General features: G+C 45.8%; 1 protein-coding gene across 1 annotated transcript in view; it reads left to right on the forward strand.

Annotated features, from left to right (window-relative positions):
• Positions 1 to 12910, forward strand: part of LOC124616166 — a 46359-nt gene extending 33449 nt beyond the window's left edge. The window contains exon 2 of the mRNA XM_047144446.1: positions 11032 to 12910. Within this exon, the coding sequence (XP_047000402.1) occupies positions 11032 to 11538 (507 nt within the window). The 3' untranslated portion in view covers positions 11539 to 12910. The remainder of the gene's footprint in view (positions 1 to 11031) is intronic.
• Positions 12911 to 13309: the final 399 nt, after the last annotated feature.

Consider the following 13309-nt stretch of genomic DNA (forward strand, 5'->3'; position numbering starts at 1 on the left):
TTTCGAAGATGTGACATCTCCGTCGGTTGAGGTGAAATGGAAGAATGTACGGTCCTATCAACCTACCGCCGAAAATGCCGGCCAGCACATTGCATGGGGGCTTAATCAAATATTATTGAAAATACTTTTTATTTTTGGTAGCTGTAAGTCCGATTACGCTGTGTCTCGTAATCGGTTGGCCCTGACTAGTACTATTACGCAATCTGACTGCATAGAACAACAACAAAGAATGAAATGAAAATTTTCGTTAACACAATTAATTAATTAAGTCCCCAGCAACTATAAAACCTACAAAACCAAAGCACAAATGTAATTGTTCTGTGTGTGGGAGTGTGACTCAACGTACACATCTGGCACAGTTCTTCTTCAACAAGACAAGAAATTTCAAATACCATTTATACTGACGTGATAAAAGAAAATTACAAATACTATAATTGCGTAAGGAAAGCAGAATTAAACTCTAATACAAGAACACACGCCAGATGCTTTGTTGACTGAACCTGTAATGACGCATTATTTAGGACACTGAAATAAAAAGAAACGGAGTTAGTTACCTCATTTATATTGATGAAAATCACTCTAATCCTTACAATATATCTCTACACCGATTCTCTACTACCACATCTCAACAAGACTCTTCAGTATCACATCTCAGCAAGCACTGCCTACTAGCACATCTCAACAAACACTCTCTGCTACGAGTTCTTAACAAGTACTGACTGCTACGAGTTCTTAACAGGCACTGACTGCTACGAGCTCTCGACAAGCACTGTCTACTACGAGCTCTCGACAAGCACTGTGGAGGCGGCTTAATAATACTCTTTGGCGCAATCTCTGGTGCAGTGGCTCAGTGTAGCCACCTTTCAACATTAACACCGAATCGCCATTGATTAGCATCAGGTCGAGTACGTCGTGGATTCACATGTTCGCCGGCCATGGTACCCGAGCGGTTCTAGGCGCTCAGTCCGGAATCCCGCGATTGCTACGGTCGCAAGTTCGAATCCTGCCTAGGGCATGGATGTGTGTGATGTCCTTAGGATAGTTAGGTTTAAGTAGTTCTAAGTTCTAGGGGACTGATGACCACAGCTGTTCAGACCCATAGTGCTCAGAGCCATTTGAACCATTTTCACATGTTCCCAAACAAGTGAGCTGTGGATATTTGAACGTCAGCACACATTCCCAGTCGGCGACAGCGGCGCAACAGCATACGTCAGCACCAGTAACAAAACGTCCCCTGGCATTACAAGTTAGCTTCGGAGACCATATGTTCGTTATCGAAATATATTTCTTTTGATGTTCTCTATATCCCGTATTAATTTGAACAAACTGTTTCCGAACAACTTGTATGTGACCAAATGTATCGCGTAATTCATGTATGAGTTAGTATCAACGGTATCTATAGACACTGGTTTTGCTACTACGGTGATGGAAATGTGCCTCCCGCTGAGGTACATTCAATGCACGGGTGCTGGCCAGACGAACACTTACCTCACCCGTACTGTCCGGAATATTCACATTTGACTTCTGATTCTTGATCGGAATATCACTTTGCATCACCCACCGCCTGTGTAATTTTGCAACTAAGGGTTTTTCCATTACTCCCCTAATTTTTCTGTACCGCGCTCTCGCTTACACGGGGCGCGCAGTAAAGGCTTGCGGACTAGTTCCAGTGTTTCAGACGATAGCTCAGATGGCTCGTGCTTGGCTTTGCCACGCCGCGATCTCGGCCTTTGCAGAGCAGTCGTGACTCTACTGAGTCTGCTTCGTGACTGGCGGAAGCAGTTCCTCGTGCGACCCGCAGCCACGGCTGGCGGTGAATCGGTTTATCGTCTTCACCACTCTTGAACAATTTCTCAGCTTTACAATACATTTGTCCACCTTCGGCGCCAGTTCTCATTTCTTCATTACGGAAAACAGCAGTATACTCTTCATCTGATTTTCTTTAACTCCATACAAAACACTTCCGTTGTTATTGTTGTTGTTGTTTCGGTCGTGACTGGTTTGGTGGACCTCTCCACGCTAGCCTATGCCGCTCAGCGTAACTACTGCAACCTATATGCGCTAGAATCTGCTTTCTGCACTCAAGCTTCGGTCTCCCTGCGCAGTTTCCTCTATTTTCAAATTTACGATTCATTGACGTATCACGATATGTCCTGTCAGCTGATCTCTTCTTTAAGTTGTACTATACATTTCTTTTTTTCCAGTCCGATTCTGTGTCCTCTCATCAGTTCCATCCATCAAACCTTCAAAATTCTCCTGCAGCACCACACATCAAAACTATCTATTCTCTTCTTGTCGGAACTCTTTATGGTCTTCATTTCACTGGCGTACAGAGCTACACTTTATATAACTTCGGAAAAGATTTTCTAACAATTAAATTTGTTTTCGCTGTTAACAAATTCTTGTTTTTTATTAATGCCATTCTCGCTATTGCTTATCTGCAGTTTACATCACCTCTGCTTCTGCCATCAGATTTTTTTGCTGCCCAAATCGCGAAACTCATCTCCCGCTTTCAGTGTCTCGTTTACTAACGTAATTCCCTCAGACTCACTTGATTTAATTCGACAACGTTCCATTACCATTGTTTTACTTTTGCTGAGAGACTATTCATTCCATTCAACAGCTCTTCGAAGTCCTTTGTGTCTCTGCCAGGACTGCAGTGTCGCCAGGAAACCTCGAAGTTTTAAATCGTAAACAGGGTACATGATAGTTATTCGCGAAAGCTGACGTGTGCGAGAGGAAATGTTAATAGAAATAATACCAGTAAACATGGGACCCTCCTGCGACATAACCGCAGATGTGTGTTCACTAGCCGCCACTGACACCAGTGTCTAATATTGCCCTAGTTGGTATAAATCTGTCTGAAATTGAATCTTTTCGATTGAAATCCCCTCCAGCAACGCTTAAAAATCACCAAAAGGTGAAGTTTTGTTCTTAGCGCCGACTCTTTTTTCCTGGAACACCTCCACGAAGGTCATTACCATATCCTAATAAAAATGCTGACATGCTTGTATTTCCGAATACTTTTGTAAGCTTCTGAATCCTCCTGACTTTTTTTGTCTCTGTACCTAGGGGTTAAAGGAGCTTTTCAAACCTCGAGACTTATCTCAGGCCGGCACATTCTCAAGAAGGATTATGTGTACTACCAATTGTAGTCACTGAAAGTGATACCTGGAAGTCAGTAGACTAAGATTCTAGACTGAAAGATTTTGCTACATTAAAGGCTAGAAAAATTTCAATAATTCGTTTTCATACAAGCGAAAAATTGTCGATACGCATGGTGAAGATGTGTATAAATTGTACATGATTGTATCAATACAATATGTCTTTCATATCACAGACAAATGTGTGATTTCCTTTTCAGTCGCATACATAAACATTTAGATAACTTTTATTAATTCTTAATTACCTTTATGGAAAAGTTTCTTAAGTTTAATTTCTTAGTGGTGAGTTTTCTTCACATTTAAACCAAAATTTACTTCGCTCAGCAATGTCAACATAAAAGTTCACGAATTTTATTTATTTTTGACCCACTTTTCCTAACTGGAACTCCAAATAATCGATAGATTATAAAACAAAAAAGTTACACAATTTAAGCAAAAAATAACAGATATTGTATACATTGCGCAAAAAAGTATCACTTTTTCGGAACCCTGTAATTGTCTCGCACTGCAACGCGCAAGTGTCAAACATGGCTCGCAGGTGGATTCCTACGTAATGCTGAAATAGAGTGGCGCACCACGAAGTCACCCTCGGCGGCGCTTCAAACAGCAAGGTGTCAACACATGCGATATAACGGCCACGGATATGAACTTCATGCACGATGTTAGCTGGGTTAATGATGTCGCATTGGCACCACATTTCTCCACAATTCTGCCCAGTGCCATTGTGGAAGGAACACACTATCGAAAGGTCGCCACAGCCCCTCTTACCCACATTTCATCCTTCTTTTGTCGGCTCTGCGATGGAGCGCGACACCCAACGTTGCAACCATTCGGGTTGCTTATGGATGGCCGAGGAAGACATTTCAGACGCAGTACCATTCAGAATCGACACAGGAAGTCCTTATGAGGTAACATAAATGGCGTCAATAAAACCACCACTTTCCATTTCACGATCTAAAAACGACGATTCGCCGTGCCATGAGCAACAGATCGACTTTGTTGACAAGGTTAGACACGTATGGCACCCAGCGGACGATTCAACCCTACTCTAAGGACGTCGTGGATCTTCCCTGTTTGGAGGATAGAGCGACAGCAAATGTTACTCTGTTGGACGGGGTGCAACCACCAGGGACCAATCGAAACCGGGCGATGTAATTTAAACTCGATCCAAAGCAAGGGTGTGCTTTTTTGGCCCTGCTGTGCTTTTTTGGCCCTGCTGTTCACGCCCTCCTGTGGAGTGATCACGGGGCTGTGGAACGTTGTCACACAGTGGATAAAACTGGATAGGCCCTCTGTAAGACCGGCCAGTTCGGCAACACTGTAGGTGCCAGCCACGCACCTTTGTTCAGCACTTTTAAGACTCCCGACGCCATTCATCGGAGTAGCGCTCTGCTGCTGCTCTGGCGCCTGGGAGCAGGCAACCCTTTCGACACTCCTCATACGCTGGAGCAGTCGCGAGACACGACTCAGCTGAATGGTGTCGAAATCTGTGGCAGGTACATTTTTAATGTGCTGAACGATGGTGCGTGGCTGGCACCTAAAGCGGTGCCGAAATGGCAGGTTTTACAGGGGGTCTATCCAGTTTTATTCATGCACATGTCGATGTTGCACCCCTCCATGTTACATCACTGGAGTGTGTGAAACAGGAAGACCGAAAAAGTATGAACACCCTCTGGTGCTTTGGATCTAGTTTAAATTTCATCGAGCGGTTTCTACTGGTCCCTGGTGATTGCACCCTGTCCAACAGAGTAAAAACTGCTGTCGTTCTATACTCCAAAGCGGACAGATCGCATTCAGACCCACGATAGACTTAGAGCAGGGTTGAATCTTCCATGGGGTGTCAGCTGTGTCGAACATTGTCAAAAAAGTCGTTCTGTTGTTCACCGCACTGCAAACCATCTTTTTCGACCTCGAAATGTGTGGGAATCAAAGCTCCAAGAAAAGTAGCGGTTTCATTGATGCCGTTTCTGCCACCTCCTGACAGCTTTCCGAGTCGATTCTGAGTGGCACTGTGTCTGAAATATTTTCGTCGGCAACCCAGTAGGAAAACGCTGGGTGTCACTGTTTTGAGAACCATCGCAGAGCCGTGAAAAGAAGGGGTGAAACGTCGATAAGAGTGGGTCCCACCATCTTCTCATCGTGTGACTCGCCCACGACGCCATTCGACGGTATTGTGGTGAAATATGGTGCCAGTGTGACGTCATTAACCCACAAGTTCTGAACTGTGGCCTGTCATTCCCATGTGTCGACACCTTTCTGTTTGACCCATCGCCGAGACCGTGTTTGACGTCGAGGTGCGCCACGCTTTTCCACCATTACAGAGGAAGGTTGTAGGCAGAGCCAGATTTCAAACTTTACTGCTGCAGCGGGACACTACCAAGGATCTTCCAAAAAGAGGGACTTTTTGCGCTTTGTATTTTGATTTTTTGGACTCAGCTAAATAGACAGGACATTTGTTTGTGACGATAAAACACTACTAAGGGTCTGTTTCTTTTTGATTCCACTAAAAGCTTTTAAAGATCTCAGGAATTATCTTAAATGAGAATGCATTGTTTGTACTTTCAATATTTAGCACTCGAATAATATTCAGAAATTTATTTCTGTTACAAAGAAATGTCTGTGTACTAGTTAGATTAAAAGGAAACACACGTTCATTAGACCTAAATTTAAAGGTCTTACCCATAACAAGAAAAATGTGACCGAGAGTGAAGTGGATATTAGGGATTAACTCGAAGTAGAGGAGGGAGATAGCAAAATACAATGTGAGATGCAGACTGGAAGGGGCATAATGAGTCACTTGTCATTACCAATAGCCATGATTTCAAAGGTAACTATCGAAGATCATTCGAAGGTTGCGTTTTGTTTCATGGAAGTCCATATTTGTGACGTTGGATTTGGAAAGAGCAAACAGACACTTGAACTTTATGTCTTAGTTAACGTGTTTATTGGTAAAAATAAATACATCGTAGCGTATAAATGTTACTGTGGCATTTGCATGACCAAACATAAATAAAACATCGATCATTGGTTTACAAGTCGTTGAATGGGAACCCTCACCTCTCATTCCTCGAGTGCCTTTCCCAGTTTGCATCTAACATTGTATTTTGCTGTGTCCCTCCTCTGGAACTAAAAACATATTTGCTTATTTGACCCCGACTGGACCTTTTCATGACCTTGAATAATGTATCATTTAATACGTAATATTTGCCTGCCATTTCGAATCTTGAATCAAGTAGTAGGGTTTCCATTAAAAAAATAATTTTAGCCTCCATATCACCTTGAAAATCACAGCCATGGTCCTCTTTGCCACCCACAACGTTTATTTGAAACATTTTGTTGTATCTCATCTCCATCCTGAGTTATTCCCCATTATGGATTAAAATGATCCGTCCTGTATATGCATGTCTGTTTCTGTGTAGTCTACGTGCAGTATACCTCTATTGTTCGCGTATTGGTCGCGGAAGAAGACTGCGTGTTCTGGGGAATCTTCTTCCCTGCATGTGCATGTAGGTGTCGGTCTCAGACTCACATGGTTTAAGTGCGTGGGATAAGGTCAGTGTCCAGTTACGAAATGTACCATACCAGCTGGGATCGGATTGTTATTCTCAACAGCTCTCTTGTGTCAGATAGGAAAAATGGTTCAAATGGCTGTGAGCACTATGGGACTCAACTGCTGTGGTCATTAGTCCCCTAGAACTTAGAACTACTTAAACCTAACTAACCTAAGGACATCACACACACCCATGCCCGAGGCAGGATTCGAACCTGCGACCGTAGCAGCAGCGCGGCTCCGGATTGGAGCGCCTAGAACCGCACGGCCACCGCGGCCGGCGTCAGGTAGGAAGTCGTGCAGTCTACGTCTCTTACTACTTACATCCCACTAATTTTGTGACATAACCAGACGCCAACTTTTCACGTAACATGTAGTCTGTGTAGTTATTGCGTGCACCTCATCTAGTCTCCCCATATTTAACCACTACGTTGCGGCTCAGTATTTGATCCTGATAACTCTGGGGCATATTTTGAGCACCACACACAGTGGATACACTTAAGTGGTGCCGAAGGCTCCAGGTAGCCTAAGTACGAGGACACTTCCTTGCCCTCGTCTGACTGATGCTTTGTTGGTAACCAGGATATGACTGTGCGCCCACGTGCTGGCTGCAAAGATGAGTACTGATTCGGAGAGCTCACACTGGTATCTCCGTAGGACTGGTAGAGGTAGTCTGTACTGTTTTGGCCGGCCGAAGTGGCCGAGCGGTTCTAGGCGCTACAGTCTGAACCGCGCAACCGCTACGGCCGCAGGTTCGAATCCTGCCTCGGGCATGGATGTGTGTGATGTCCTTAGGTTAGTTAGGTTTAAGTAGTTCTAAGTTCTAGGGGACTGATGACCTCAGAAGTTAAGTCCCATAGTGCTCCGAGCCATTTGAACCATTTTGTACTGTTTTGAATTTAGCTTCACCTGTTGGTTTAGGACTTTCTTCTACTTTGTCTGTTGTTAGTTATGAATTCGTGAAAATTCAATTTCTCATCTATCAGTACCTCAAGACAGCGCGTGACATGTGCTAGTTTTATGTTCGTGTCTCCTATTTCAACTGGAGGGTTCCTTTGGAGTGGTCCGTTCAGCAATGTGTATGTTGTTTTACTTTCGGCTATCCTGAGTTTGTTGTCGTGACACCATTTTATAACTGTGTGTAGTATTCCACTGACTTTCTCTCCTAGATAGGTTCTGTTGTTTGTGGCGACCACAACTAATAGGTCATCTGCGTAGACGCCAATTCCGTCTGACTTGTCATCCCTATCTAAAAGTTGTAGGAGGGGTTAGATTGTTATATCCCAGATGATGGGGCCGCAGACCGATCTTTGAGGACAATCTTTGGTAACTCTTTTAATTACTTTCCGGCTGTCCATTTGCCATTAGACTACTCGGTCTTTACAGTAGCCTAGGAAACTGCCGTATAGTGATTGCTATACTACCAGACTTTTGAAATATTGCGGGCCACCAGAAGTTATCGAATGCCCCGGCAGTGTCAATCATTATTGTCATAGCGTATTTCTGCGTATTGATGGCAGCATCTATGGACTTGGTGATTCTGAAGCCGAACTGGTGTTGTCTCGAACCGCTGAGAGCCCTGTGGGTTTGCAAACGATTATACAGTAGCTTCTCCTAAATATTTGTAGGATGTTTATTAGGCATATACAGTGAAACGCCAAAGAAACTCGTATAGCCATGCGTATTCAAATACATAGATATGTAAACAGGCAGAATACGACGCTGCGGTCGGCAACGCCTATGTAAGGCAACAAGTGTCTGCCGCAGCTGTTCGATCGGTTATTGCTACGGTGGCAGGTTATCAACATTTAAGTGAGTTTCAACGCGGTGTTATGTCAGCGCACCAGCGATGGGACATAGCATCTCCAAGGTAGCGATGGAGTAGGGATCTTTCTGTACGACCATTTCACAAGTGTATCGTGAATATCAGGAATCAGGTAAAACACCAAATCTCCGACAGCGCTGCGGCCGGAAAAAGATCCTGCAAGAACGGGACTAACGATGACTGAAGAGACTCGTTCAGCGTGACAGATGTGCAACAATGGGCTATCATCAAGCGTCAGCGTGCGTACCATTCATCGAAACATCATCGATATGGGCTTTCGGAGCCGAAGGGCCACTCGCATACCCTTGATGACTGCACGAAAAAAAGCTTTACGCCTCGCCTGGGCACGTCAACACAAATATTGGACTTCTTGATGCGATAATTTACCAACAGCCGTATGTATTGTAGAAATTTATTTTATTTTATGCACTTCGTGTCGCCTGGCCACCGAGAGCTGTTGCAGGACGAATTGATTCACGGATCCAGTTATATGGCTCCTTCCGTGTATAACGATTTGACGACTATGACGAGTGGGGTCTGAAGATGGCATCAATACAATGCCGAAACTGGTAGCACATAGAAGTTCATAAAATAAGATAAATTTCTACAATGCATGCGGCTGGTGGTTAATTATCGCTTCAAGAAGTTGATGCCAGCCGTCGTCCCAAGATCCATAATGGATCAACGAAGATCAAACATTGGACTGCTGATGACTGGAAACATATTCCCTGGTCGGAGGAGTCTCGTTTCAAATTGTATCGAGCGGGTAGACGTGTACGGATATTGAGACAACCTCATGAATGCATGGACCCTGCATGTCAGCAGGAGACCATTCAAGCTGGTGGAGGCTCTGTAATGTTGTGGGGCGTGTGCGGTTAGAGTGATATGGGACCCCTGATACATCTAGATACGACTCTGACAGGTAACACGTTCGTAAGCATCGTGTGTGATCACCTGCATCCATTCATGTCCTTTGCGCATTCCGACGGACTTGGCCAGTTCCAGCAGGATAATGCGACACTCCACACGTTCAGAATTGCTAAAGAGTGGCCGTAGGAACACTCTTTTAAATACTTCCGCTGGCCACCAGACTCCCCAGACATGAACATTATTGAGCATACTACGGTATATTGATAAGTTTCACTAGTGGACAGTCGGCAACAGAAACCAAAACATTGCATTAAAACAAGCGTTCAGTGCATAGTGCTGTGGAATGTGGAAAAAACAGCAAATTGGCTCTCATAGGAAGAAGAACAACACCAAAAATGCAACAGGAGCGTAATATGTAAGAAACTGTCTACGCAACCTGCCACTGATGATGCCTTGCAGAAAATAAAGGCGAAACGCGTATGGCACTAAAATTGTGTTTTATTCAGTTGCTGTCAGACGGTCCATAAGTGAAAGTTATCAATATACCGTAGTATTACGCGCAACTGAGGAGGACAGGACCACAAAAGTTGAAGATTATTGAGCATATTTGGGATGACTTGCAACGTGCTATTCAGAGGAGGTATCCACCACCTGGTACTCTTACGGATTTATGGACAGCTCTTGCAGGATTCCTTATGTCAGTTCGCTGCAGGATTACTTCAGACATTAGTAGAGTCTATTGTACCTCGTGTTGCGGTACTTCGGCGTGCTCGCGGGGGCCCTACGCGATATTAGGCAGGTGTACCAGTTTCTTTGGCTCTTCAGTGTAGGTCTGTAAGTCTTTGGATCTGAAAGTTCCCTGTCTGCTGGTTTCTAAATAATGACTGCTTTGGAGGTTTTCCATACTGTAGGTACCCTGCCCAAACGTAAAGCACTGTTCAGTAGCGTTGTTAGGAATGGGATGACGCGTGGTGCGGTGACTGGTTCCGATATTAGGCCGGTGTACCAGTTATTTTGGCTCTTCAGTGTAGGTCTGTAAGTCTCTGGATCTGAAAGTTCCCTGTGTGCTGGTTTCCAAATAATGACTGCTTTGGAGGTTTTCCATACTGTAAGTACCCTGCCCAACCATAAGGCACTGTTCAGTAGCGTTGTTAGGAACGGGGTGACGTGCGGTGCGGTGGCTGACTGGTGTGTTGGTTTGTTGCACAGGTGGTGCAGCAGGTGGCGGGAACAGGGTGACATGCGGTGCGGTCATTGGTCTGTTTGTCTGTCGCGCAGGTGGTGAAGCTGGCGGCGGGAACTGGGTGATGTGTGGTGTGGTGACTGGTCTGTTTGTCTGCCCCGCAGGTGGCACAGCTGGTGGTGGGAACTGGGTGACGTGTGGTGTGGTGATTGGTCTGTTTGTCTGTCGCGCAGATGGTGCGCTGATGGCGGGAACTGGGTGACGTGTGGTGTTGTGACTGATCTGTTTGTCTGTCGCGCAGATGGTGCAGCTGATGGCGGGAACTGGGTGACGTGTGGTGTGGTGACTGGTCTGTTTGTCTGTCGGGCAGATGGTGCAGCTGGTGGCGGGAACTGGGTAACGTGCGGTGTGGTGACTGGTCTGTTTGTCTGTCGCGCAGGTGGTGCAGCTGGTGGCGGTGTTGCTGGCGGTGGTGGCTGGCGGGCGCGCGGGCCTGCTGCGCGTGCCGCGCGTCTACAACGCGCTCATCTCGACCAACCAGCGGCTGGCGCCGAGCCGCGCCGACACCGTCTCGCTGCCCGTGGTGGGGCCGGTGGCGCTGCTGCCCGCCGCCGCCATCGTCGCCGAGGAGGCGGCGCCGCCCCCGGCCGCCAAGAACGCCTCGGAGGCGGAGGCGGCGGCCAACCACACGGCGGCCGCGCTCGTGGCGCCGCTCGCCGTCTACAGCCCGTACTACTACTCGGCGTACTCGTACCAGTACAACCCGTACCTGGTGCCGCCGCTGCTGCACTACGGCTACAACTACCTGCCGCTGCCGCTGACGGTGCCCGTCCCGCTCGCCGTCGCCCACCCCGCGCCGGGGGCGGCGGACAAGCCCGACCAGAAGAGCGGCGGCGACGCCAAGGCCGACGCCGACAAGGAGTCCGTCACCGTGGAGGCCAACTGAGGCCGCCGGGCCCCGCCACCCCCGAACCACCGCTCCAGGCTTTCCGACTTGACCTCCCACAAACTTACCGTCCACCGTCGACCGTAGGAAAAGCGCGTCGGTACCCGGAACCACCAGCAGCCACACCGTTTTGGAGTGTCATCACCTGTCAGGAGAACACTTTGCGATTAGCTACCGTATGGTCAGGAAGGCGTCCATTTCAACGTGTCACCCCTCACCCCCATACGTGTTAATTGGAAGAAAATTGGAAGATCTCTGTGAATATGCAGGTCCCACACTCATTGTAGGTGCAATATTTACCCAACGGGACACACAGTGGACCAACAACCTCTGCAGTCGTTCAGTCTCTGTACCGCAAAAAACTTCCATTAGTGGGCCACACACTCGATTATATTTTATCTGAGACACCCAGTATTTTAAAATTGCCTGGAAATCTGCCTGCTGAAGCTGCCTTCCTACCGATCGAAGTTCCAGTCGACCAAAACATTTGAGATACTTACTTTTTGTGTGAAGCAAAATGCAGTCTGTAATTTCCGCCGGAGTGCCTACTGAACATCAGCCTTTCTGCCACTCAAAACTTCCGGCGCAGGGCCAAATATGTTAATACTATCCAATCTTATGGGAGACTGTCAGTAATCTGCAATTACCGTTAGAAAGGCTCTCTGAAGTTCAGATTTCGTGCCATGCGATAGCTCCGCAAGTGGGCTAAAAACGTTGAGGTAATTACTTCTTATGTCAGACACTCTACTCTGTAGTTAGAACGGAAAATTCTTGCTCAAGGTCTGCATTTCTGCCATCCAAAAATTCCGTCAGTGGACCAAAAATGTATACATCTTGCGTGAAATACTCCGGAGAAGCGTTGCTGTCCTGTTCAAGGAGGCGTACCAAAGTCTGCAGCCAATTATGCCACGACGTCTCCGCTCCCAGACACCATCAAAATGAAAACTGATGCACAACGATTTACAAATACTTATAGCGATCAGCAAAATCTCTCCAAGTTGAAGAACATCGTATTAACGACACGTGTAATTACTTTTGCAGGATAAAAGAAAACATCAGTTCAAAAAGGCAGTGTTTAATATTGTATCTGTAGACTGATGAAATTCACCATGTGACGTGCCTTTACCACAGGAAAATTATTCAGTGCCAAGTTAAAGACACTAAAGCTGGACTGTATCTGCTAAAAGTGAAATCGAGTCTTCACAGGGAAAGTAATTACATCTCAACTGTTTCTGTCCAGAGCATCCAAACGTTTCTCCTGTATGGGGTGAATGAAATTAAAAAAAAGCATCAATTTTTTAAAAATCTGCATGATTGTAACTATTAATTCCGCCTTCAGTGATAAATAAATTTGACTGTAAATACACTGGAATACAGTGGCATGTGTTTTGCAATATCAGCAATGGATAAGCTTAACAAATAAATTTACTTCCAATGCTGTGGAATAAATCCGCGGTTTTTAATGCCTGTCATGGCTGGTACAAAATTGTAATCAGTTATGTTTGATATATCCAGTGTTTCTTATACATCGAAGTTATTAGTGGCTGACGATGGAATTTACATGCACATACATCTGAAGTATTACAGTCACAGTTTTGCCAAATGTAATGGAGAAAGTGAAATGGCGAAATAGATTCACTGAGGATAAGCTTCAACCAGTCGCCGATCCATAACACATGACGCTCCACTGATGACAGGCGAACAGTAGTGAAAAATTAGGAGCGGCACTGACATGCACAACATCTCTACTGTTACAAGTGTACGTCGTGTT

This window comes from Schistocerca americana, chromosome 5 (genome assembly GCF_021461395.2).
Source record: "Schistocerca americana isolate TAMUIC-IGC-003095 chromosome 5, iqSchAmer2.1, whole genome shotgun sequence".
Taxonomy (NCBI): Eukaryota; Metazoa; Arthropoda; class Insecta; order Orthoptera; family Acrididae; genus Schistocerca; species Schistocerca americana.